This window comes from Theobroma umbraticum, unplaced genomic scaffold (genome assembly GCF_002168275.2).
Source record: "Theobroma umbraticum cultivar Fairchild unplaced genomic scaffold, ASM216827v3 scaffold_20.0, whole genome shotgun sequence".
In the NCBI taxonomy this organism is placed as follows: domain Eukaryota; kingdom Viridiplantae; phylum Streptophyta; class Magnoliopsida; order Malvales; family Malvaceae; genus Theobroma; species Theobroma umbraticum.
Genome location: NW_018397266.1, coordinates 1,125,633 through 1,152,674, shown reverse-complemented (window position 1 = coordinate 1,152,674; position 27,042 = coordinate 1,125,633). Strand labels below are relative to the sequence as shown.

At 32.2% G+C, this 27,042-nt stretch overlaps 3 protein-coding genes across 3 annotated transcripts in view; 1 reads left to right on the top strand and 2 right to left on the bottom strand.

The window, feature by feature from the left end:
- Window positions 1-230, bottom strand: part of MIOX1 (myo-inositol oxygenase 1) — a 2,822-nt gene extending 2,592 nt beyond the window's left edge. Inside the window, exon 1 of the mRNA XM_021437266.2 lies at window positions 29-230. Coding sequence (XP_021292941.1) covers window positions 29-59 — 31 coding nt within the window. The 5' untranslated portion in view covers window positions 60-230. The remainder of the gene's footprint in view (window positions 1-28) is intronic.
- Window positions 231-2,740: 2,510 nt separating this feature from the next.
- On the bottom strand, window positions 2,741-11,074 carry LOC110422906 (protein TOM THREE HOMOLOG 1). The gene is made up of 11 exons (XM_021436935.2): window positions 10,410-11,074; window positions 9,985-10,075; window positions 9,838-9,890; window positions 9,651-9,743; window positions 9,477-9,548; window positions 6,401-6,473; window positions 6,183-6,228; window positions 5,326-5,389; window positions 5,190-5,243; window positions 4,835-4,912; window positions 2,741-3,210 (listed from the first exon to the last, which is right to left on the bottom strand). Exons 1-11 carry the CDS (start codon window positions 10,560-10,562, stop codon window positions 3,118-3,120), a joined length of 870 nt encoding a protein of 289 aa, XP_021292610.1. The 5' UTR covers window positions 10,563-11,074; the 3' UTR covers window positions 2,741-3,117.
- Window positions 11,075-14,876: 3,802 nt separating this feature from the next.
- Window positions 14,877-26,610, top strand: NTMC2T5.2 (Calcium-dependent lipid-binding (CaLB domain) family protein). Its single transcript, XM_021437314.2, has 10 exons — window positions 14,877-16,012; window positions 16,321-16,562; window positions 18,272-18,290; window positions 20,751-20,959; window positions 22,349-22,458; window positions 22,593-22,691; window positions 23,383-23,833; window positions 23,926-24,060; window positions 24,851-24,952; window positions 26,329-26,610. Exons 1-8 carry the CDS (start codon window positions 15,222-15,224, stop codon window positions 24,012-24,014), a joined length of 2,010 nt encoding a protein of 669 aa, XP_021292989.1. The 5' UTR covers window positions 14,877-15,221; the 3' UTR covers window positions 24,015-24,060; window positions 24,851-24,952; window positions 26,329-26,610.
- Window positions 26,611-27,042: the final 432 nt, after the last annotated feature.

The window sequence follows — 27,042 nt, the reverse complement described above, 5'->3', positions numbered from 1 at the left end:
AAAAAAAAAAAGAGAAAGAAAAACTGACCAAACTCAGGCTGCTCAATGAGAATAGTCATTGTCCTGAATCAAAACTGAAGGGGAAGATCAGAAGGAAAAGAAAGCAAAGAAAGAACAAAACGCAAGCAATGGTTAAATCTTAGGTTGAAAAATGGAAGAGTATTTATAAGAGCCGGAACGTCCATCCCTAAAACTTCTAACTATCCCAAGCCCTTCCCATATTTCATGCCAAGGACTCTTAATATGTCCTTGCATGCAAATAAGCAAAACAGTAAACATAAAAGTATTGGGAAACAGCTGAGCCATGCAACTGGGAGGCTTCACTGTATTTGGGTGGATTAGCTGGCAACCGGCTCACTCATTTTGGTTTACGATATTTTTTAATTTTTTTTCCTCATGTCCTCTCGCCGGACCCATCGCACTTTCGATTAGCCTTTTGTTTAGTCAGTGCTGACTCAGATTGCAGTGTTTTAAGCGGTTGATGTGCTTCCACTGGGACCCACTTGACGTGGCATAGGACAAAAATGGACCGACCCTCCTAATCTGTTAGGTACTTAACTTAAAACCATTTAATTACATTACATTCCTAACTATATTATATATTTATTATTATATAAACTTTAAATTTGAAATTATTACTGTAATAAAAGATTTTTGTGCGTAAATTACGTATTCATCGAAAATTGCTTCCTTTATTTGAATAATATCAAAGATAAATCATCGATAAAGACCCAAACCCGATACTATCTAAATTAATATAATAATATTAACAATATACCTAACATGTCTTTAATTTTTTTGGAACTTGATCTTTATTTAATATTATAAAAAATCTATTATATCTAATTTTTAGACTACTCGATCTCAATGGTACCTACTAGTTATATAAGCTACCACTTTTATCCCATCACATGAAAAAAATATCTTGATACCTTATCATATGATCGATTCTTTTTGTGTGTACCACATAAGATATGCTATAAATTTAATAGAATCATGATGGCATTGGGCATTGGGTCCAAGGAATAGGGAATGCATACAAAAGAGACTGTATGGTGGTCTAGGACTCTATTTCAACACGTTTTCTTTGCTATTTTACCTTTTGGACCTCGGGATCAACACCCATTTTTTTATGTCTTCAACATATTCAAGCACTCTACATCCCTTTATGTGGAGAAGAGAGACTCCAAGCCATTTAAGCTTTAGATTTAGTTGGTTTATGCAGAGATTTTGAAACGATTTAACCATTTAATTTTACTAAAATTCGATAATTTAAAGAATACGTATGTATATCTTATTTAAAGAGTTAAAATTTTAAAAATTATATTTAGATGCCAATCTAATTGTTTTTGTAATTTTGCCTTGCACCAATCAATTATCAATGATTGTGAAGTATCTCCAAGCTCTGGTCTCTTTGGTTTCACTACATTCAGCTTCCCACCCTAAATGTATCTTTATTTCACAAGGTTTCAGCCTCTGAGTCTTAGCCTTGAACTCCTACTTGGTAAACCATGGCTGTCAAGGAAGAGTACTAAAGCACTGTCGTTTGAAAAGAAGAGAATCTACACGTCAGAATTTAGGAATTGACAAATCTTTATGAATTATTTGACCTAAATATCTTTAAATGAAGCTAAAACGGCCATCCAGCACACAAAATCATAATTAATTTTCATTTTAAATTAAATTGTATTAGAACAAGGTCATTTGGAAGCTTTTTAAGTGTAATTTAAGGTGTAAAACTTATTCTCAAGTTAAGAATTAAGTAATGATCATTTCTAGATAAGTCTAAGATAAAAGTTAGAAATTAATTCACTAAAATTCATCTTTTAAGTCAAATTAGACTTATGAATAAAGTGAATAATACACTTTAGTATTAAGATATTGTGATATCCCATTTTACATTATATGTGAATATAATTATTAGTACTTATATAAAAGTTTAAATCAATCACTGCTTACAACTTAAATTGAAGTTTTTGAAAACTATATGAATTAAATTCAAATAGTTATTGGATCAATGGTGTTTAAATTTGAGTTGTTACAATTTATGTTAAAATATGTATCCATAAATAAAATGATATAGAAATTTAAATTAACATGATTTGAGTTCAAAATTTTATTTAGCTAACGATTGTCGGACTTGGGTTGCTTCTTGCATAAACTTCAGCCTTATTACGAGTAAGTCTAGCTAGGGAAATTCTTGAACTAGGGCATGGTTGGAGTTCAACCAATCCCACCAAAGACACCTATGTCAAGAAGACAAGAACATTGACAGACGTACCTTGAACATCCTGTTGTTAGTGTAACGGATGAACAAGGATGCTGTTTTCTAAGATATATGTTAGAAAACTACCAGTCAAAACGACTGGACTAGAGGCAGGCTGACACATAGAATGGTAGGTTTTTCTTCCATCAACAAGTCAACCTTTCCAAATTAGACATTTACATATGTTCCTGTTGAATGCTAATCCTCCTGCTCTCACAGTTGAAACCACATTCTCTGCTATACACTCAAAACAATTCATCTTTCATCTCTCCACATAATGGATTCAGCTATCAAAGTATCCAAGACACAATTCTTCCTATTCTTAGAGAAAACCTGATCAAGTTCCATGCAATTGAAGTCTTGCCAGGTATGTCTCTCAGGTTTCTGTATGTTTTCATGTCTTCCTGAAATCTTTAACATTATCAAGATATATGTTATTGCATAGCTGTTACAGAATGGTGGTAGATTTAGGAGTTTAGCAAATTAGAATATCATTCCATAAAATTCAAGAAAACTCAGTCATCATCCTTTTCATTGTTGCTTATACTGAATAGGACCAAAATAGCACCCATTATAAGATGCAAGACCGAACAAACGGGGCGATTTAACTGTATACCAGTAGTCAAGGACATATTTCCACAATTTCTCCCAAGAATCTACAACCTCCTTACTTTGAACAAACTGACAGGTTCAGAATCCTGAAGATCAGCTCGTGACTACAAACACAAAACTATCAGTTTTTTTGCTTTCTCTATTGCTTTTCTGCTCTCTTTGCAGGGTACACAAGCCATGTCCAAAATCATTACAAGCATTAATTCCTTTCGTTTTTTTCATGAGTCATCTTCAATCTTTCAGCGTATAGGATGATACTGGGTAATACCTCGTTTTGGTGGCAACTTCCTCAAGATGAAAAGGACCAAAGATGAAGGTAAAATCTCCACCAACTGCCCAGAAAAAGAAACGGTCACTGAAAAGATTCAAATACCATCTCGGTAGTTAACATTAAGAAACAACATTATAATCATCGCATAATACCAAGTAAACTCCACATATTAAATATCCTTCAAAGATAATCAAGAAACAAAGAACACCAATAGGCAAAAAAAGTGAAAAAAGATTATTTCTAACCGTGAGGCAAGGAGCTTTAGCATTTAGCAATGTACACTAAGATAAACATTCGGCACAAAGTAAGTTTCCAACCCATACTGTACTATTGTTAAGCTATATCATCCAGCAATTTTCTAGGACAAACACTGATCACAATCTGTAAGGCATCGTCAACTGCAATGATTTCCTCCCCAAACTTTCACTAATTCCTCTCAATTTGGGTAGAAAAATAGATAAACACTAGGCAGCTCAGACTTGAATATAGTGTTGGACATGGGTTCTTATCCAATAAAAGTACACTCATTCATTCAATTTCCCCTCTGCTTAATGAGTCATACTCACTTATATATGTTCAACAGAGATACATAGTAAGAGAAAAGATGAAGAAAAATTAGAAACCTGTCAGAAAGAAAGAGTGATATGGTAAAGAAAATTCAAGAAGATACCAGAAAAAAAATGCCTTTCTGTACCACTTGATGGAACGGGACCATTGCACCCTTAGTCTACCATATCAAAATCCCCTTTCTACCATTTTTGAACAATAATTGGAAGTAAATTGGGGCTTATTGATATAAAAAATAATGGTTGGCAGATAATCAAGTTTTGCACCCAATTTGATTGTTTCGTAAACTTGAAACTGCTCAGTCGTTCACCAACTTAGCATGTAATTATCTATACAGTAAAGATAGTAAAGTCAAATCGCACCAAATTGTATTCAGAGGTAATAATGGTCCATGTCATATGTATCGATTATATTCAAAAATTAAAATACACATAAAAAATAAGATCAGAATCATAATTGCAATTCACCATAATAAATCAATTTTATTGAATTAAACAATTATGTAAGGGAAAAAATCTCACATATTATAAATAAAGTTATATTCTTCAATTTCATTAGAAGAAACTAACGCAGGTAGCAGGGATAACTCTCAATTATCAATGAAACTACATTGTCAAAACTATTAAAACCTAAAGTTCAAGTTTGCAACTAGGATAAAAGTTGGACAAGGGCTGTCTAACTGACCCAATTGTACACAACATTTGGTCATCACAATATATAATGTTAAAACAACTCCTGACCCTCGACCTGCTCTTCAGACACCCTCAAAAGTCATAAAAGTTTAACAAAAAAAAAAAGATAAATGAGAGATTAAGCTGATCATAAAACATTTTACTCAGTAGTCAAACGGTCATCACCGCACCTCAGTAATTCTTTGACATGACAATATGATGGCTAAGACTTGTAAATTACTAATCAAACTTGCACCTTCTTGAAATATGCATTCATATTTAACTAAAAGAAGTAAGCAGCAAAATAAATGAGGTAAAGAAATGAGACAATCGTTTCAGATTTCATATGGCAATAAGGAGGGTAAGCGACCTCCACACTAGATTCCAATATGAATTTCTCAACCACTTGCAAATAAGCAACATAATGCAACTATTTATCAAACTTACCAGGTAATATATGAAGTTCAGAACCGGATGGTTCAAAACATCAAGGTCAGCAGCTTTGTCAAATGCATTAAAGCACATCTAGAACACAAAACAACAATAATAAATCAGCAAAGTCAAAGATCTGAAATTCAGTAAGATGCATGTTATTTTTATCAACATTGATTGATCAATAAGATCGACAATCTGAATCAACTAGCAGCTAAAGCAACTAAAACACTTTCATTTTGTAACCAAAGTGCTATAACATTATATGTATTTAAAAGTTTCGCAAAGGTCTAACAAAACATGCTTCTGTAACCTTGTCAATTTGAAATATGTACAATTAGTAAAGCTGGAAAAGAAATGAGTGAACTACCATAATGCATCTGACAAGGAAACATGAGAAGCATATGGTCGTCACATAACCAACCTGCCCAAGCCAAAAATAGAGTAAATAAAAAGTGAAATTTTTGGACTCAAAAACCACAACTACTTTCAAAGTAAATATGTACTTCTTGCAGCTTCTTACGCCGCCCTTTGGACTCCACAGGGAACCGCTGCAACATTAAGAAAAGCCTGCAAGGATTGAATATATTATTACTTAGCATTACTATGCTCACATCCTTGCATAAACCTCAAGATATATTTACGATATGGTCTCACTTGTCTCTTGGGAAATGAACAAGGGCAACTGTAATAAGGAGATGCACACAACATCAAATAACAAGAAGATGGTCATCAATCATGCGAAATAACCAAGAATTTATAATAAGTGTTCCATACACCTTTGCCGATAGGATTATCCATGATGAGTCCAAATGTTTACTAAAATGTAAGTGCCTGCGGTTGTGTGCACATATGTGTGAGTGTAAATCCATTTTAAATAATATTAGTTAATCGGCATCATTGTTATGTTTTATTTATTCATTCTACACACACACACACACACACACAAACACATATTTGCATTTTTAATACACTCATTGATATCTTGTATATAACAAGCACAATGACTGGCAGACCTATGTCCTTCCTGGTTTTGTTATACCAGGGAAAGATCCTCTCTTTTAATTTCCACATCAGATATAGAAGTTATGTTACACACAAAGTTTTAACTTACACATGCATTTTGCATGTGAATCATGTGTGTAGACATTTTCTAAAATAGAAATCAAATTGTTTATATAGAGGTTAAAAGTAACAACATCTTTATATTCCCAATAAAATGTGAATAGCATCACATTAATTGTGAAATGATGCAAACATGCCAGTGGAGTTCAATATTTTTGATCAACTAACAGTACTAATTTTGATGCTTTCATGCCACTAAAACATTTAACAACAATACAATAAATGGCAGTATAATTACCTTCCACCATAGAGTAAAAACCCAAGGGCTGCAAACAATGACACACCTGCCCATAACCATACATCAGAATTTCACTCAATATTGAAACAACTTACTCTGTGATTAATATCAATAAAGCATCGAAAGTTATAAGTAGTTATCCATAATAAACTATAGAGCATCCAAAGTTACTCAACAGGTAACTATGATAAATCTACTAAGGAACAGCAAAGGCTTACCTGCAAAGAAAATCTTTGATAAGATGACCAAAACTGGGATATACTTCCACCATAACACCAGCCACATTGCAATCTGAAACACCAGTATGCAAACAATGGCACATTACCAACAAAAAAAGGAAAAAAACAGACTTTACTAAAACCCTGACAAAAGTCATACTTCCAAAGTAAATCCTAGTATGTAACACTACTAAAAAGGGTGACAAAATGACTGAACTTGCTAGGATACTATCAAAGAAAAATTTGTACTGTAGATTCAAATTTTACTAAAATCTACAACAAGTGCTATTAACATCCTTCTGATCCAGTAAAGGAAATCTTGTCTTCTGACCTACTAACTTAATTTTATGGTTTAATTGTCATCCAACCAACTCATAGTTTATTAGAGGCCAGTATCAGGTAGCCTACAAACATTATTTTAGGAAAAGAAATCATGTAAAGTATTAAGGCAAAGGAAGCCGTTGCGAAAACATAACCACATATTGTGCAATAGGTCAAAGTATCATTAGTAAATGACATAGCTTTGAGCACTGAAGTAGATACATATAAGTAATTAAGTATAATTAATGATAATTCCTACCAGGTTGAAGGTAACTTAGAATATAAATAAAAATATAAACATTACAGGTCAGAGCAAATAATAACACAAAAAGAACAAAAGGCCTTCAATGAATTGAATAACGATGCACTAATAAGTAAAAACTAACTGATGGCACTGCTAAAAACATCTTACAAGTAGTGTCCTAAATCATGATTTGACAGTTGACAATAGTATAGCTAAAAAGGCAAAAAGGATAGATTGTTGCATAAAGCACATGCAATTTCATAGAAGTGCTTCGTTATATTGGCAGTTGGGACAACAAATGTAGATAAGTCAAGTTTGTATTTACAATAGAATACTTGACTTAATATAGGCAATAGCTATGGAAAAGAATTTCAGAGTATGACTTAAAACTATAAACACCAAGAAAGCTCCGCTGGAAGACAATGGGTTTAACTTATCAGATGACTGAATAAAGGCACATTTGCCTAATTGCTAAATTAAAAGATAAATAATAATTCAACTTAAAATTGTCACAATAACATTGAAATTTGATAGAAAACAAGTAAAGGAGGATAAGGAGTTACTTATCCCAAAAAATAAAAAAGGAGTATAAGGATCTGACTTGGGTGTTCTGGACTATATACAGCACACGCAATTCTAAACCAGACAAATTTTTAAGTGAGCAGTACTCCATCATGTCTCAGAAAATCTCTCGTATATCTAATATTTTGGATACATTTTATTTTAATCTCAAAATCAAGGAAAATGTGCTTTACAAAAATATGGATATGAAGTAAACTCCCAAGGCCATTTTTTTAAGACAAACACATGCTACCCCCAGAGACTTTCGCTTCATTTATCCTGCTGCAAAGTACACTCTCTTCAGGGTTACTACAGTCACAAGATACTGGTGAAACCAGGAAAACCTTGACAAGGATGAACGAAAAGTTTAAATTTTTATTTGCTAGTATGGAAAATTTCACCCCTGAGAGGAGGGGGAGAACGAGTAAAAGGAAATGGAGGCAAATATGTTAATATCCATTGACAAGATTCCCTTTTTAGGAACAAGACCCCATTATAAGCTTTAAAACCCCAACAGCAATAACGATAACATGAGAAGCCCAAGAAACAATTCAAAATAAAGAAATACAAATCATCAACAACGAAAAAAATCTGTGTAAATTTTGCGTAGCAACCTTACCAAAGGCAGAAGTATCACCTAAGATACATCTGTCTTTTGACAAAATCTACATTGTTTGACATTGATAATATCTAAGATATTTCTAGTTTTGAATTAAAATAAGCTGAAAAAACAGGTGACAGTTTTGTAGGGTGAAAGGAAACGAAAAAATGACAGGGATCAAAGTTACTTAGTTTTTTGGATAAAAATCTCACTCATTTAAAAAAAATATTAAAATTAGATACTGTCTCAGCCAAGCTGTCAACATAACAGCATTGACAGTCAAGACATGCCAATTATTCCTTCGAGTCCGACAGTCCAAAAAGTTCTAAAAATAAGAACATGCAACAAAAAATCTAAAGATACAACTATTGTGGAACTTATTATCTAAAATGAAAAGGAGCAATCATACACGGGGCCCATGTCAAATGGCACCAACAGCACTTTCCAACTTTCCCAATAACTAGGCCTCTGCAGTGCATGGCTCTTAAATGCTCTACTAGACATTTAAAAACAGCTTTACCATAAGTTGTAACCAATTTTGTAGATTTTCCATTCACCCACTTTTATGAGCAAAGTCCACCATTCAAAGAATTAAATTAATGTTTACTCAGCAAGTAGATGGAATGTGTTCTTGAGCACATGAAAAGAATATCCATAGAGCATTTTTTCCTCATCAGGTTTTTCATCATAACCTACCTTCTCATTAAAGAAAGAAAGAAAGAGGAAAAAAGAAGCCCAGTCTACTCTTAGAAACAAGATACTTCCAACCAATGCAGCCCAATTGGAGTCCAAAAAGATAGCCCATTGCTCCTGATCAACATGATCTTCTCTAAGTTTACCTTTTCCCTTGATGTTGCTTGGTCTTTAATTAATAGTCCCAAAGTCCAATATTCATCTCATAAATATGAAAAAGTTCTTTGTTTTTCAACTAATGACACCGCAGATTGGACCCTTGAGGCCTTGATTATTTCCTCACTCGATTCTCACACAACTAAAAGAATTAAAACAGAAATTTGTAATGCAATCTTGCCATGTAGGGCACAAACTTTAAATCGTTCCTCCAAGAAAAAGGAAGATCTTTTCTGACAAATAAGCTTATTAATATTGTCTCAGTTACAGTATTTACAGAGTCACCAAACAGCACCAATCACTTTGTCAAAATTTGCCACCCTTCTCCCCACTAAACATTTATAGAATTTGCAATAACTAAGCCATATAAATAAATTAAGCAAAACCATATAAAAGTAATGTTCTTACGAAACATGACTAGCTTCCATGTACAAAGAATCCAACTTCAAATTCTCCTTTTTGAGGAAACTTATACTGAAATAACAGAACATAAATTTCACCTGAACAGTATAAACCACCACATTAATTGTAAAGAAACTTGGCCTCAGTCCATCAGTTGATACAGCACGTGCCTGTTTATAATACGCAAAGTGAAGAATTAAGATAAATTCAATCGGTACAAAATAAGAAAGACCAGGGCGAGGAGGCAAACTGGGAAGCTCAAATAACCTAACCTGGTAGTAGATCTCAGCCCAAAACAAAACCAAAAGTGCATATGTTGTGAAGAAAGCTAGACTTGGCAGGTCAAGCAAGATATGTTGAACAATCTAACAGAAATGCAGCATTGAGCAACAAATTATGAATAAATCAAGTCCAAGTATGAATTTAAAAAGAAACAAGCAATGGTTGATTGTAGCAAACCTCTGGATGCAAGTTCTGCACATTCCGACGGAAAACAAAAACTAGGGCACGAACTGTCATATAAATGAAAGAGTTGTTAATACATAAATTGAATTTCAAAATAAAAAATCCACAAAAAATTAAAGGAAAAAAAAATCAGATACAAACCCCCGTTCACCAGAAAATTTAGAAAATGGAAGACTTTCTGCGTGGTCCAACCATACTCCGGAACTCTCAATTGTATCCGAATCAATTGAACCTATAAATATCAACAAAATTAACGAGTTTATGAACATAGTTGGTAATTAATAAGCGCCATTCATGACAACAACATTACGAGAATCTTCATATTAGGTAAAAAAAGTACTAAAACAGAATCTTAATTGCAGTTTCTTTTTTAATTTTCTTTGATTAGAACTTTCTTTTTCACATTAAAAAGATGGAGAAAGCAAATATGGAAAACTATTTTAAATTGAAAAGCTGCAATCATCAGTTTTCCTAGCAATCAAATACACCTAAACCCTAATTACTTACAAAATATTAAATAAATAAATAAAGATCAATAAAATAATGGAAAGAGAGGAAGGGCATACGAGAGCAACGGCGGCGACGAGACCGTAAAGAGCGGCGAGAATGTGAAAAATGCGATCTTGCCAGAGCGGTGAATCGTTTACGTCACGCCACCAATTGGATGCGTCCTTCAGCTTGTAAGCCATCACCGCCTCATCCACGCTGTAACGCCCCATCCCTCTCTCTCTCTCTCTCTCTCTCCCTCTCTCTCTCTCTCTCTCTCCTTTTCTTTTCTTTTCTTTACTCTTTTTTCAAAATTAATGTTGAAAACCCGAATTTGTATTGATTGAATTCCTTTTTTTTCCTTTTCTTTTGTGTTAAGAGGATTAGAGGAATCCAAATCTTAATCCTAATAAAATTATATGAGTTTATGTTTCTGGATTTTTCTTTTTCTCTCTTTTTCTTTTTATTTTTTGTTTGTCTTGCCAGAAAATAATTAGAAAAGAGCAAAGACGGCCGGCGAAAAGAGAGGCGTGGGAGGGGAGCGAAGGGGTGATTTTTTATCTTTAATCTTGTTGGTCTCTGGCAGTTACCGGTAATAGCCGGTATTCTGTTTCGGAAGTGACAGGATGTGAATGAATGATCTTACGTGTCCTTCAGATGACCGCCACTGGACTTGCCAACGACATGTGATATATATATCTAAATGTGGCAATGAATGAAAAGGAACCAAGTTCAAATTTGATTACAATTATGGATTTTAAGAAAATAAATAAATAAATTATTAATATAAAAGTTCAAATAACGAGTATTTATAAACCCTTGTTAAAATTAATTAAAGCTTTATAATAAAGTTTCGAACCTTTTAACATTGATTTTTAAAATTTGATAATTTATTTTAAAATTTTAATCATTATTCACATGTGTATAAAGTCCACAATTTACGATTAAATTGAATGTTTATATATATGAATGATATTTATGCATATATTGAAAAGTAATGAAGCTGAATTGAACTCCTTTATATTAAAAGTCCCATATGGGTTACCTCTCCTTTCTTTATGTAATCAAAATTATAGGTACTGAAAATAGATTACTTTTTATTAAGCATGTTTATATATATAAATCCACGTATTATAATGTCACCTAGTGGTATCCCAAGTCTCAAAAATTATTTGTTTCTATAAGATTAATTTAACCTTAATTTTTTAAAAAAATTTTACTTTAATTTTCATAAAAATCAAACATGGTGTATGTTTAGAAGTCAAAAGAATTAACAAGCAATTTTTTAAAATTTTAAGATTAATCGGATAATGCACATTCTCTTTAATGTAAATTTTGTTTGCGAAAATATTATTCCATGTGACAAATTTTGTGTAAAAGAAAATGTTGGATCACAAATCATAATATCATATTTCTTAATAAGGTAAAAAAAAATGTATTGATGAACTATTTGTCAATTTTTTTTCTTAGATTTATGGTGGTTTTATTATTATTATTATTATTATTATTATTATTATTATAAATTGTAAGTACATTTGATTTATGGAAGGGACCGCGAAATCCGTTTTGTCATGTTCCCCGAGGCACAAGCAGACCAAGGTGAAAATTGAAATCGTCAGTTGTGAATCGTACAGACAAACCACCTTACGTCAAAGGGCACACTTGCTTTTGAAGTGTAGAACTAACCCATGAACGAAAACGAGGTTTTCGACAGCTTGTGTTTGGCTTAAGCTTTGCTGCTTCACGCGCATTCATAGTCATTAGGCGTCAGCTTGGTTTTTATTTTTAAATAAATAAAATTATACCATTAAATTAGTCTCATATTTGATGGTCTTTATCCGTACATAGGTTAGGTATTTTACCTTAAATGCTCATTTTAGAATTTAATATTTATCTAATTTTTAATTTCACAATTCAACTTATTCTTTTATTCAAATTAAAATGTAATTTTTTTATTTTAAAAAATTTTGATGGTAAAAGTTAATAAATCTCAATTAATATAATTAAGGGATTCAAAGATATGTATATATAAAATTATCATCAAATCCAATTAACAACAACAATGTGGTGAAGTGAGAAAATGATAATTAAAGACATTAAATAAAAATTGGGTATAACCACAACTTTATAAGTATTTGACAAATGAAATGTTATAAGAAATTCAACGAATAAATTATAATAATAATAATTGCATATATGTATAAGTTTCCAAAAACTATGTTTTTGATATGTTTCAATATTATTGTAGTAGATAAAACAACAATTAGTATTGAGCATTAATTAGTACTAACAGTTAATTATATTTTTATATATTTGTTTATTGATTTTTTAGTTATTTGTTTGTTATATTAGTAAAATATCGTTATTCATTACATTAAATAGTTAATAAGCAGTTGAAAGCATAATAATTCAGAAATTAAAATATGTTAAAAGAAAACAGCTACATAGACAAGTCAAAGGTTGTGAGTGAGGGGACCGACCAGTTCTGTTCCCAACAGTATTTATTCAAAGGTTAAAAATAAAATCTACGGGGGCAAAACGGGGAAAGCGGGTGAAGGGCGTGACAACAGCAATGATCCAATGGCTCCCTCCAGTGCGGCAAGAAATGATCTCTACCACACCGGACCCTTTTGTCGAACAAGGGCCCTGTAACAGCGATGACCAACGTCACCGCGCTGGCCGCCGCTGGTGTTGTCAAACAAGCCCGTAGAAGTCGTATTCAAGGTTTATAAATTTTTAAAAGGTTTTTGAGTCGTAGTTCTCAAAACTCTATGTAATCCTAAGTCAAATCGAGTAATGATACTAACTTTTTTTCAAAAGTAATTATATTATTTTATTTAACAGTCAAATTGTTCAATTCGTCATAAATATATGAGAAATCAATAACAAATTTATAAATATTTATTTTTATGAGTAATTGAATATTTAAATTTAAATTTGAGTCTTTATATTTATTATTTATTTTTATATAATAATTATGAATATATTTATAATTATTTGATTACGATCATAATTTTTTAACATAATATCTAAAAAATTTCATGAATTATGTAAATAAAATTTTATTTTTATATTATATTATATTGAACAAGTTTTGGTATTTTTATTTTAAGTGGTTGATTAATTATTTATTAATTAAAATATTATTTGTTATAATAATAGATTATAACTTGACATGTTAATGTGAAATAATAATATAATTGTACGTATTGACATTATAAATAATATTTTAATTAACAATTATTTGTTTACCTAAAATTCATGGAGGTTTAGGTCTGAAACTAGCAAAGGATTCAAATCTGTTTACTTTCAAAAATTAGTTGGTGCATTGAAAACAATTCAAGATCCTTATCTTGTAAAATTTTAAGAGGACAGTATTTTCATAATTATGATTTGAGATCTATATTTTTCTGTTTTGATGTTTTTTTTTTATTTGGAGAGATTTTTTGAAATGCAAGACATTATTGAATTTAAGTAAAATATGGATTATTGACTATAGTAAAAATGTTAGTTTTTGGAATGATTGGTGGGTAGGCGGTGGTCTTCTCATTTATTATGCTTTTAATATCGTTGAAAATGGATTGCTTTGTCGAAAGGTTGTTAAATTTATTAATAATTGTAAGGAATGACAACTTGATTCCATTTGACACCTGCTTCATTTAGGTAAGATTTTGGAAATAAGAGTAATCCCAATTCTAATAACTAGTACTTGGGTGGATCAAAAAATTTGGTGTGACGAGCGTAATGGAGGTTTCTCAACTAGTTTCACTTATAGATTGATACAAATTCAATTGGTTGGAAATTTGCAAGTGGATGATCTCAAGTGAATTTGACACTTAGGTTGTACAAAAAGGATTCGATTTTTCATGTGGACTTTGTTTCATGGTAAACTCAATGCAAATGAAAATAGAATGAAGAAAAAGATGGTAAATGATGCTGACTTGTTTCTAATGTATATATGATAATGATTTGACTTTGCGTTTACTTACAAACTACTTTTAAGAAAAAGAGGTTTGGAGTTATTAGTTACATTTTGATATTGACGAGATAATTTTTTTTAATTTAGATTTAAAGAAATGATTTTGGAGAAATTGTTTTAATTAAGCTCGTTTTATTGATAATGTGTAGTGGAGTATGCAATTTGCTATGACACTTTGGCAACTTTGGAATATTTTGATTTTCTAGCAACTTGATTTATGTCCTTCTAAATTTGGCTCAGTATTGTCTATTGGAACGACTACCTTGATTAATATGCCTTTGGATTTAGGTCCGTTACTTGTTAAGAGCATGATAGGCTCTTCTTGTATGAGAACTTAAACTGGTTTTTTCCATATCTTCTGCATTAAAAAAAATAAAGATTATTTGAAATTATCTTTAATTTTTACTTGAGAATGTAATTTTATAAAAACAATACATTTTTTCTTAATAATTGAGCTTAAAAAGTTCAGTTTTGTGGGCGGTGAAAGGAAAATAAAAATAATAATAAAAAAAAAGAGTGCTCCGACCTCGGCCTACTCTTTTCATTTTAAAACACACAAACAAAACGTGACCACATGCCACACACTGAAAATTCCCAGCACTCATGCAGCTTGCATCACAACTTCACAATCCGAACCATTCAACAATTCCTCTCTTCCCACTCCAAAGAACCATTTTCCTTTTCTCGGACTTTGAAGGTCAACACGCCCAGAAAAGGAAGAAAGAAAAGAAACGAAAAGAAAAGAAAAGAAAGCCACCATCTTTGATTGATTTTTAGTTTTCCGGCTGCTGCTAGAACCAGTTCATTTAATTCCCCGGTTTATTCATGTTTATTATCACCAACAACTACGTTTTCTGTTATCCCCACTTTACAACTGGGGCACTGAAAATCTTTCTCCCTATACCAATAATAAATGATCTTTTTACAATCTTTTCGTTCCAGTTTCAGCTGCCCTCTCCTTTCCCCGCTCTGCCCTTGTAAAACCAACCCCTCCTTGCCTTCCGGGAACAAAAAACGACCACCTAAAAGCCAACTCATCACTTTCTTTATCCCACACCGGAAATTCTGTTTTCTTGCTTGCGCAATTCCCACACCAAATCCCAACAAGCTTAATGTAAGGGTGGCTAGGAACCTTGTAGCCAAAGGGTTTTCAAATGAATTTCTGGATGGGGAAAGTCAAGAATCTTCAATCCAAATGGGCTCAAATTTTACTAATTTCCAACAAGACCCCATTGTTGACAAGTTAAGGACCCAGTTAGGAGTTATCCACCCAATCCCTTCCCCTCCAATTAACCGTAACGTTGCTGGGTTGTTTGTTTTTTTCTTTTTTGTTGGGGTTGCCTTTGATAAAATCTGGACTTCAAGGAAAAGGAGTGGCAAATTGGGGAACCTAGATGGGGAAGCTGGTAGAGTCGGAGCAGGGGTTTGGCCACAAGTTCCAACTAGTTTTTCTTTGTTCTTGGAAAAGGATTTGCAAAGGAAAGAGTCAGTTGAGTGGGTTAATATGGTGTTGGGGAAGTTGTGGAAAGTTTATAGAGGTGCAATTGAGAATTGGATTATTGGGTTGTTGCAACCTGTTATTGATAATCTGAAGAAGCCTGATTACGTTCAGAGAGTGGAAATTAAGCAGTTCTCTTTAGGGGATGAGCCTTTGTCAGTTAGGAATGTTGAGCGTAGGACGTCCCGGCGAGTCAATGATTTGCAGTGAGTTTTTTGCCACTTCAAAGCTGCTATAGTGCTCGGTTTCGTTCATTTGCTTGTTATAAGGCTCTTTGATTGTTATTGGACTGTCTATGATTGCTGATTCCTAAGTGTAATATATATGTCGAAACTCTAATTATCAACTTTAAAGTGTTCTTGATGTATAAAATAGTTTTTCTATTGCTTGGAGGTTCAATACACTTATAATGTTAGATTTGATGCTTAATGTGCTGTGATTTGAGGATATTTTTGGATGTCCTTCGTACAAATTTAATAGTGCATTTGACTAATTTCCATTTACTCTGATGTAGGTATCAAATAGGACTTCGTTACACAGGCGGTGCTCGCATGTTATTGATGTTGTCATTAAAATTTGGAATTATTCCAATTGTTGTGCCAGTTGGTGTTCGAGATTTTGATGTTGATGGAGAACTTTGGGTGAAATTGCGATTGATACCAACAGAACCTTTTGTTGGAGCTGTTTCATGGGCTTTCGTTTCACTTCCAAAGATCAAGTTTGAGTTGTCACCATTTCGCTTGTTCAACTTAATGGGTATGTAATTGTGATGACCTTCTTTTTACAACATTTTCATACATATGTCTATCTTTAAGCGTACAGATTAAAAAAGGTTAATTATGAAGGTGGTATTGAGAAATCAAGGAAAACTAGGAAGAATTTTAAAATTTTGTACTATTAAGTGGTATTTATCTGTGGTGTGTGCCTTGTGCCAAGATAAGCTAAGCAGGAGCTGACTCCTTTATACAAAACTTTATCAGTGGAGGAGATAGATTCAATGGCATTTAGTTTCCGGTTGTTTAAGGTACACCTTTTATTTAGATAAAAACATGATTTCAGTATTATTTAGACTTCTTCTGGCCCTTAGAATTAATATGTATATCCTTGGAAAGGAATAGGACACAGAATCCTATTCCAGTTCTGCATTTGCAACATTTTAAGCTTGAAATTTAGACGTGAAAAATAGGATTGTTGAAAAGCTGGAAAAAAACTACCCAGTTAAAAGGTTTTAGTCATAGTCCATGTCATAAGGAATTTGAAGAAATGAACTCGAAAATGACTTTAAGTTTGATCAACTTTAACATTTTCCCCTTGAAGTTTATTGTAAATTCTCTTTCTTCACCAAAGTTCATCTATCTTTTGTTGGTGAACTCATTTTTACCACCTAGTTTGTGAGTTTATCGAGTAAGTCATTTTTATCAACAGGGAACAAGTGAATTTGAGGGAAGGGTTAAGTTGTCTTTAAAACCAGGGGCAAGGACCCTTGGCAGGGCATGAATGCATCTGAAAATAAGTATTCTGATGCAAGACCAAAATTTTAATCTACCTAATTACTAGAAGTCTTGAATAGCAATTTGAGTTTCATATTTCCAGCAATGGAATTCTTATATCAAGATTCTGATGCCCGAGAAAACTTTGAATTCATATGTATTTTTTCCCTCAATTTGATGGAGCTTTGACTAGTGCTCACCACTTCTAAGAATAATCTTGGCGAGGCCACTGGATGTTCCTGAGAAAGAGCTTGGAAAATATTTGATAGACACATGTCATCTTATGAGTAAAGGGAACATGAGCTGTTTGGGACCATTACAGCTCTTTAATTGTATAGAAAAGCTGCAGACATGTAGACTTTTTTTCGTATTAAGGTTTATTACTTTAGTCCTGAATCAAATGCCTAAGTACATCAACACAAAGTAAGATGTCTCTTTTCTCTCTACTGTTTTCCCCCCACACAAAGTAAGATAATTCTTGTCAAAATATTCTTCTTTTCCTGTTTAAAGTAATTGGTAGTCTAAGCAGATTTAAAGTAATTGGTAGTCTGAGCAGAGCTTAAATTACCTAGTTTTCTTCAATATCTCAGGTTTGCTTATTACCTTAATATTACTTAGTTTTCTTCAATATCTCAGGTTTGCTCATTACCTATTAAGTCATGCATTTCATAGTTGATTTAAAGGGTTAGAAGAAACAATTACTGGATGGCAATAGAAGAAAATAATTCATGCTAGTCTCCTCTAGAGAATATTTAATTAATTAAATTTTGATTACATAACTATGAAATCAAGAGACATCCGTTTATGTGATTTTGTTCATTGAAGTCTTCTTTTCTTTGGAGATTGCTGTCATTTGTCGTTAAAGTTTTAAATAAAAAATGACTAGGGATTGCTCTTTTATGTGCTAACCGCCATTGAAGATGCTGATACATGTTTCTCTTTCTCTTCTTTTGTGCATGCTCTGGGCAATACCAGCAATTCCTGTTCTTTCAATGTAAGTGCTATTCTTTTCACTGCTTTTGTAATTTATGAAAGCATTCTGGAGTTGCTTGTAAACATTTTTAAATCTTTTGCATACTGGTTTGAAGGTTAAGAATATTCTCTCTTGTTTGTGATTGGAAAAATGTCCGCATTGGAGACATTACATTACAGAATTTCTTGCTTCTTAACTACAATTTCCCAACTGGTTGATGTAGGTTTTGAAATGAGAACATGTCAGAAATTAGATATATAGAGGCATATGGAAGAAATATATTTTGTATTTGAAACCTACTTGATTGCTTTTGGTTCATGTAAGGGATAATATTGGTGTTAGCTTCTCTGACTTAAGTCCTAAAACTCTTCTTGCCTAAATCTGCAACGGAGTTGGGTAAGAAGTGTCATCGTACTGTCACCAGTCTATCATATGCCAATTTCTTTTTCTTGTAATATAATTCTTTTTTCCTGAAATTTGGTATTTACCAAGATGTCTATTTAGGAATGTTCATGGGATACCTTGATCAATGGTTTGATGCTTTGCAAAAGTCAGTCTTGGATTCATGTTTATGAAATGTCAGCATTTCTCTATCAATGTCCCAAGTTAGGCAAATTTAACAGCTCTTCTGGGTATGAAAAATTCAAATTCGAAAATTTTTATTAATCCAGCAACTGTTATGCTCTAACAACAACCAACCCTTTGCTCACTGTTGGGAATTGGCTTCTTGGATCCAATATTGCCATTGTGGTCCATTTAGGACCATATCCTGAATAAGATCATTACTAGATAGGTCTTTTTGGATAGTTTACCCTAATCTCCTCGTTGTTCTTCCCTCATTTGACCTGAGGATTCAACTTAGCACATGTAACCTTATACTAAATACATATTCTTGCTTAAAGCTAAAACATAATTTACGTTTTGCTTTTTACCCTAAATTCATTACTGCACTTGCACTTTGAGTTTATCAGCCTAGATGTTCTGGGCTGTGAGTTTTTTCATTTTTGAATTGAAAGTAAACGAATGATGGTGACTTTTCTTCCTTGATATTGGTTCTACTGAATGATTGCCTCGGAAATTTTGTTCTTGGCATGGGGAGGGCACCACTTACCTTCTTACAAAGGTGGACTTAGAAAATTTTCTAAGTGGTGTCAATACAATTTTGCTTAGAAGATTATTGAGTACCATTATTAGTAGAATTTTATTGTTGTTGTCCGAGATCTGAGTCTTGTGAGACAATTTCTTTTCTTTTAAAATATCTTTCCATGGCTTATTTATAAAAAATTATAAAAACTTGGTAAAAATTACTACTCATTAGCATAAATTAGAATATTAAAATTAAATAAAATATGATCTTACATAGCAAATAATTAGGTTCAACAGCTAACAATATGACAATTTTCTATTTATTGATCAAAACTAAATATAAGCATCCATAAACCACATAAAGTTAAATACTAAAATCAAATAATCCAACAATATATCTACAAAATAAATAAAAAAAAGAAAGACTCATAATTTCAAGATGTTATTTGATATGCAATACAATTTTCTATTAGCTAGATTATAATTATGAACACAAACTATCAAATTAATAAAAAAATATTTAGACATGGAGTATTTAAAAACTTAATTTGAGTTGAAAATTGCTTATAATTGAAGTCTAGATGAGTTGTTTTGAGAGAGTGAAAAGCGCAACCAAAGACCAAGAAGAGGAAGGATCACTGTGGGTCTCAAGAGTAGGACTTGAATTTTGGAGAAAGAAATTTAGGTTTTGACTTTGTTTTAATAAAATCTTAAATTATAGAAGGAAATTGTTGTCTTCCATGTGGTATTTAAATATTAATATGTATATTACTTTTTGATAAATTTACTTTAACTGGGAGTCTTTGACCCCACTCCCTACAAAATTGAAAAAAAAATTAGTGGGCCCATTAGCATCATATAACTACATAAAACTCTAAATAAGTAGTATATAAAGTAAAAATTAAAACTCACCCTATGGTAGGTCTGCCCATGCCTTGTCATCAGGTTTTCCCTAAAACTATGGATTAGAAGCATATAAATTGGGAATGTATCTCACATTTCTAGAGGCTTAAAACAACATTAACTTGTTTTCCATTTGAGTTTCAAGTATCAAGTCATTTTGGCATTTGTCACTACTCTTTTTCTTTCTTCCTTATTATTTTCTTTGTTATGCATTGGTTAGGGTGGCTTTGTAACTGAATTTTGCAATAGTAACTAGTATTTTTAATTGTTGTTGTTGCTGCAGCTGCCATTACTATCAATTTTTATTTATGAATCATTCAGCTTATGTAAAGGTTTTTAAGTGATGGAACACATGGTTTTCTTTGGGTTTGCTATTCATGATTTCCATGTTATTTCAAGGTTTTATTTGTTTGCTTCTGGGTTTGACTGCTCTCTTTTATCTTCTTTTTCTACTACTCTATTCAAATGGTGTCTGACTACATTTATTTTCAGGTTTTTGACGAAACTTCTCACTGTGGATTTGCCTCGACTATTTGTACGCCCAAAGAAGATTGTTCTGGATTTCCAAAAGGGGAAAGCTGTTGGCCCAGTTGCAAATAATTTGAAATCAGGAGAAATTCAAGAAGAAAAAAACAAGGATTTTGTTGGAGAATTATCTGTGACTCTCGTAGATGCTAGGAAACTGTCTTATGTTTTCTATGGTAAGAGTTTTTTTTCATTTGAGCTCCGAGATGATATATTTTAGCTTTTTACAACCTAATACTTACTTCTATATATTTTTATTGTTGACCCTTTTTGATGCATAGTCAATGTTTTATTTTCTTGCTTAGTATGTCTGTATCAACACTTGGTTTAAGCTGCTACAAGCTTTGGAAAAACTGTTGGCCTGTCACTTACTGATTACTATGTGTTGAGTGCTTTTCTTCCTTTGTCAAGTCAGACATTTCTTGATACAACACATTGTCAACCCTATTTGTTATGAAAATTATGCCTTTTTGCCCAACTCTTCTCTAGTTTAATATGCAACAGAAAGTACTGATTTCTGTGCATGTAAATTTTATGTTGTTCAAGTTCAGGCATGGTGTTGTGTGTATCATAAGGATCTTAGTGTCTTACTCCTCAAAATTTTGTAATATGAGATGCGAAGGTATGAGTTTGAAACTGGAGATGGGTACAGACATATGGTTGTCCCAAAATTAGGGATACAATCTGAGTGTTTTATACTTGCCAGTACCCTTGAAGAGCTATGTTTGTATTTAGTCATGCAATATTTTATGAGTCTACAAAAGGTGGATGAAAACTTGCTGTATTTATAGATTGGGCCAGTATTATTTCAGTTTACTTCGGCCTAGCTATGAGTGGTGCTAAAGAAAATAATGAACAAAAAAAAAGGGTATAAGACAAATGGCAAGAAGTTGTAGTGTGTTTTCTTTATATATCTATCGTCAAGTTGGTTTAAAGTTAGCTAGCCCATTTTTGTTAGCTTGACACTTTGCTTTGTTGGAAGGATGGGTAGATGGGGGATAAAAATTTGAAGCGGGTTGTGTAACTCAATCTTTGGATTGAAAATTTTGCATAAACTTTTCATATTCTTGACCAAACACAACCTTAATGAACTTCAGCAAGTTACTCTCCTATTTAACATTGTGGCCAGTGCTTTTTAAAAAATGTTAGTATGCCCCATTAATATCTTTGGAGCTTTGTTTATTTATCTCCTATCTGTTCACTTGTTCTGTGTTGCTTTTCTGAGACAAAAGATCCCTCGCTCTCAGTATTTCGCTGTCCCTATTTTCATAACACAACAAGAAAAGCGTCCAAAACTTTCACTCAAGGTCCAGAACATAACCCACCCTCGTGTTGGTACTCTATCAACACGGGTATGGCAGAGTGAAGAGACAAGTCTGAGAAACAGAGATGTAATTGCCTATCAATGTTGCCTAATGTTTATATTGAGGGAATTTGCAATGTTAGATAGGGAATGTTGATGAAACACATTGGTCTTCTGATAGTTATATCTTAGCAGAATATTTCATATGCATGTGTTTCTTCACTTCCATTCACCATATTCACTAGTGCTCTGTTTTTGTCAGGCAAAACTGATCCATATGTTGTTCTAAATTTGGGGGATCAAGTTATACGCAGTAAAAAGAACAGTCAAACTACAATTATTGGGCCACCTGGTGAGCCAATTTGGAATCAGGTGCAGCTTCTAGCAATTTTTTCCTTCGAATATAGAATTCTGTCATCTCTCATGAAACTTTTCAAAATAGATGAACTTTTATATTTGAAGCTCTAAAATTTCTTTAAGTGATAATTTTTTTGTCAATTTGGCAGGATTTTCATTTACTTGTGGCAAACCCTAGAAAAGAAAAACTATGCATCCAAGTAAAAGACGCCCTTGGTTTCACTGATTTGACAATTGGAGCAGGAGAGGTAAACTTGTTTATTTGTAAAACCAACGTATATCATTGTGGAATATTCCTATATATTGCTGAAATAATCTTTGGACGTGGTCATAGTTAAGTAATTTTGGGATTGACGCTTATAATAGTTGCCAGTCTAATTTTTAAGGATATAGACAATCTACACAATGGAAGTTCCTCAAATATATATACATATAGATAGATAGATGGATAGATAGATATAGATATTTTCATTTCGAAATGGTTAAGGATTGGTGGAGAGTAGAATTGAGAGCAGCTATCTGTGGTAAGGCAGGGCTACCAAGTTGTTCAAGGCACTTATTGACTCATAGGTATGATGGTCCACCTCTTACATAGCAGTTGACACCTATATGTTGTGGTGAAAAGCAGGAGTTTCCTGTTGAGACTGCTGTGTCACATAATTCACGTATTTTAGATAGAGCTTAAGATTTTAGGAATATGGTGATGAATACTTGGTCCTTTCTGAGAAAGTGGTGGATGGTCCACGGAGTAGATGTCCATGTTGTGATGCTGCTGCTGCTGCTTGTTTGATTGAGATTGAATATAGTTAACAGCTAAATATTGATTTATGATAAAGTTTCACTGTATTCAAAAGCCACTTGATGATATATTGCATGGCTTTGCAGTCAATTTTTTCCCTTTTCTATGAATGTGTTTATCTGATGCATTAAAACTTTCAGGTTGATCTGGGGACTCTTCAGGACACTGTTCCGACAGATAAGATTGTGGTATTGCAAGGAGGTTGGGGAGTGTTCAGAAACAGATCTGCTGGAGAAATATTACTTCGATTGACATATAAAGCTTATGTTGAGGATGAAGAAGATGACACAACTGAGGCAGGATCCATTGATACTGATGCTTCAGATGATGAATTGTCTGATTCTGATGAACCAAATGGGTCATTTGAGCAGGGTGTAAAGCAATATACAGATGAAGCAGACAAAGAGTCATTTATGGATGTTCTAGCGGCTCTGATTGTGAGTGAGGAGTTTCAAGGCATTGTCTCGTCTGAACCAGGGAGCAAATTTGTTGATGATATCTCAAGAACAGGGCCTTTGAAATCAAGATTAAGTGGTGTTAATGCTGAATCTGTGCCATCAGATTCTGATAAAGGTTCTGAAGTGTCTGGAGGTGTGACATTTAAATATCTGTATCTAAGAGTTAGTTTCAATTGTGTATATGTGTTGTTGTCTTGATTCTGTTCAATGTTTTGTCTTCTGCAGGAACAACCTTATTCTGGTTTGCTGTGATTACTAGTATATTTGTGCTAATTGCAATCAATATGGATAGCTCAAATTTATTCAACCCTTGATATCACGTGATGGGCTAACTAAGTGTTAGTGCTTCTACTTGATCAAGTAATTCTCTAAAGCCTCTTTGTTCTCAATTCTCTCTTGATTATGATAATTGTTGCCTGCAGTTATCATTTCACTGTTTCAGGTAACAGGTTTTTGACATGACTAGCTTGTATAGTGCCATTGGGCATGTCTACAGATTGCATTTGTTTTGCTTTCTCAAGTTCTCTAAACTTCAACTACATTCAAGCTTGATTAGCTTGTTCAGAAGTAAGAGATTATTACACCTGTCTTTTAATCCAATAAGAAAAAACTGATGAGAATTAAAACAGGGGCTTTTGAAGGAAGGATTCTTGCTAGGCTTTTCTTATATTATACAAATCCAATGAGAAAGAGAGAAATGTCTCACTTTGCTAGGTGATTTAGACTCCATGTAATTTATACTGTGTAGAAGAAAAAAGTGAGAAACAGAAAGAAATAGGAGGGAAAAACTAGATTACCTATTCTACGGTAGCCCCTTGAATATATGGTAATGAATATGATATTTTTCAAAGGACGAGATTTCCCCATTTAAGAAGATTAATGTGTAAATTTGCAATAATTAGCAAAATCTGGGTTATTGTTGGTTAAATTCATGATGCCAAGATTGAGACAAACCCCCATTTTGGCAGTGCTTATTTCAATTAGGAGGTACTAAGAAATCATTACAATGTTTCATTTGAATCGTATTTTTGGTATAGCTCAGCCTGCATTTCGGCTGCAACTTGATTTTGAGGTTTATTTGTTTGATCTCATTCTTAGATTTCGTTTCAGTTATTACCGGCTGCTAAGTCGTTATGTTCTCTATCGGCAGGTTTGCAGGCAACCGTTTTGCAAATCTAATCTTGGCTTCTGAAGGAGATTTTCATTCTAGTACTACACCTCATACCATTATGTATATTCATGATGTTAGCAGGTGAGTGTTCCATTGGCGGCAGGAAAATTTTTTTTGGCTTTTTATTTTTATCCAAGCCATTATAATTGTGATTTACTTTGTATATCTGTTAATTGTTCATATACCTCCCATAATATATATATATATATATATATATCTTAATTTTGGTAGATTGAAGTTTGTTGACTATGGTAGGTTTTGGTATGAACATTAGACTACAATCCTGACTAAATTCCATGAAAAATCAAGGAGTCTTTTCAAAAATACCTCTCATATATAAGGTGTTTTTGAGATAATCATCTTTGTAATTTTAACTGTTTTTAATCAAAAAATAATAATTTTGGACAAAATTATCTTTAATGAAATCGAATCATATGCTTAAGTCCGTGTCTTAAATTGATTTATATACTTTGAACTTTACTCGTCAGACCATTTATCTCTGGACTATTTTTTGGCAAAAGGAAAAACTTTTAGATATTTTGAATATTTTGAAGTAATTTTTGATACATAAAGAGAAATTTTTAAGCAATTTAAGCATTTTTAAGTATTTTGAAGTAATTTTTTATATATGGAGAAAAACCTAAGTATTTTTCAACAAGTATGCATATTTGTTGATTATATTGTTAAATGAAATATGGTGTATTGTTTGAAATTGTTAATTTTGTCAAATAGAATTCAGTAATTTTGGTGGTTTTTAAGTATTGCATAATCGGTTTTTGAGTATTGCGTGATTAGTTTTTAAACATTGTCTTACTAATTTTTAGATATTACATGGCTAATTTTTAGGTATTGCATAATAGTTGATAGGACATTGTGTGACTGGTTAACAAAGCATTGTCTAAAACCAGTCATACAATACATAAAAATCAGAAATAATAATTAAATCACGTAATGCTTAAAAATTAATCTCGTAATAATTAAAAATTAGTAACTAATGTCTAAAAATTAGTAATACAATACTTAATAATTAATTAATTTACTTGTCATTGTTAGGTTTAAGTTATCAAAATTATATGGTGTTTTAATTTACAGATATATTTAATCAATTTTAACTCTTTCAAATTTAGAATTCGATGAATAAACCAATAAATCCAATAACTTAAAACACATGTCATCTCTGATTTTTAAAATGACAAGATAGATAATATTTGATAAGAGAAAGGAATCAAGATTTAATTTTAAAATTTTTGTTTAAAAGATAAAATAGAAAAAATTGAAATTATTTTAATTTGTTTGAAATTATTTAAAAATATTGTTATCAAATTATGCTAAAAATTCATTAAAAATAATTAAGATTATAATGAAAGATATTTTTGACCTGCTAAATCAGGCAATAGCTTTCCATCCACCTTCCTCTCCATGCCTTCTTCAACTATACTCCTCTTTTCCTTTTTCAGTTTCTTCAAAGTTGACTTGGTTCTCAAGTGAATCACCATTAAAGGATCATCAAAGAGGAGACGTACGAAGGCTTGGGTGAACAAACAGGAATCAACAGAGTGAGGGAATTGAGTTTTGGTCAGCGAGTGAGGAGGATGCCAAATTCAGAGGAGGGAGGTTTCAGGGAAAAGGAACTTATTTTTTACATCACAGTATCCAATAAAAACAATATTATTTTGTATATTTCTTTTTAAGACTTTAATCTAAACATAATTAATGGGTATTTAAATTTTCATTTTGAAGTTGCATTTAAATCCGTTTTTCTTAAATAAATGAAAGAAAAATCTATATTGACGTTAAAGAAAGTTATATTAAAATTACTATATTTGGTTATTACAAATTGTGATAACGAGTTTATTAGGGCCAATCTAGGAATGTAAGCGGTGTCCAGATTATTATTCTATATTGATTATAATATTTTAAAACTCTTTTTTAAACTTAATTAATGAGTATTTAAGTATTTATTGAAGTTGTATTTGAACATTTAATTTAATAATAAATATATATTTATTTATTTAAAAAATTGTATTTAATTCTGTTTTTTCTTCAATAAAAGAAAGAAAACAAATATGGATGTTACAGAAAGTTCATATATCTCATGATATTTAGTTATATTACAAATTATGATAATGAATTCTCAAACAAAAAACATGGAAAAAAATGTTTTTTGGTTA

Excerpts from the sequence above, each read along its gene's own strand:
- LOC110422906 (XM_021436935.2), bottom strand. The coding sequence starts at position 10,562 with ATGGGGCGTTACAGCGTGGATGAGGCGGTGATGGCTTACAAGCTGAAG. Across the intron at positions 10,076-10,409 it reads TCGTCGCCGCCGTTGCTCTC|GTTCAATTGATTCGGATACA; the intron begins GTATGCCCTTCC and ends TGATATTTATAG. Across the intron at positions 5,390-6,182 it reads TTTTTACTCTATGGTGGAAG|GCTTTTCTTAATGTTGCAGC; the intron begins GTAATTATACTG and ends CAATCCTTGCAG.
- NTMC2T5.2 (XM_021437314.2), top strand. The coding sequence starts at position 15,222 with ATGATCTTTTTACAATCTTTTCGTTCCAGTTTCAGCTGCCCTCTCCTT. Across the intron at positions 16,013-16,320 it reads CGGCGAGTCAATGATTTGCA|GTATCAAATAGGACTTCGTT; the intron begins GTGAGTTTTTTG and ends ACTCTGATGTAG. Across the intron at positions 20,960-22,348 it reads ACTGTCTTATGTTTTCTATG|GCAAAACTGATCCATATGTT; the intron begins GTAAGAGTTTTT and ends TGTTTTTGTCAG.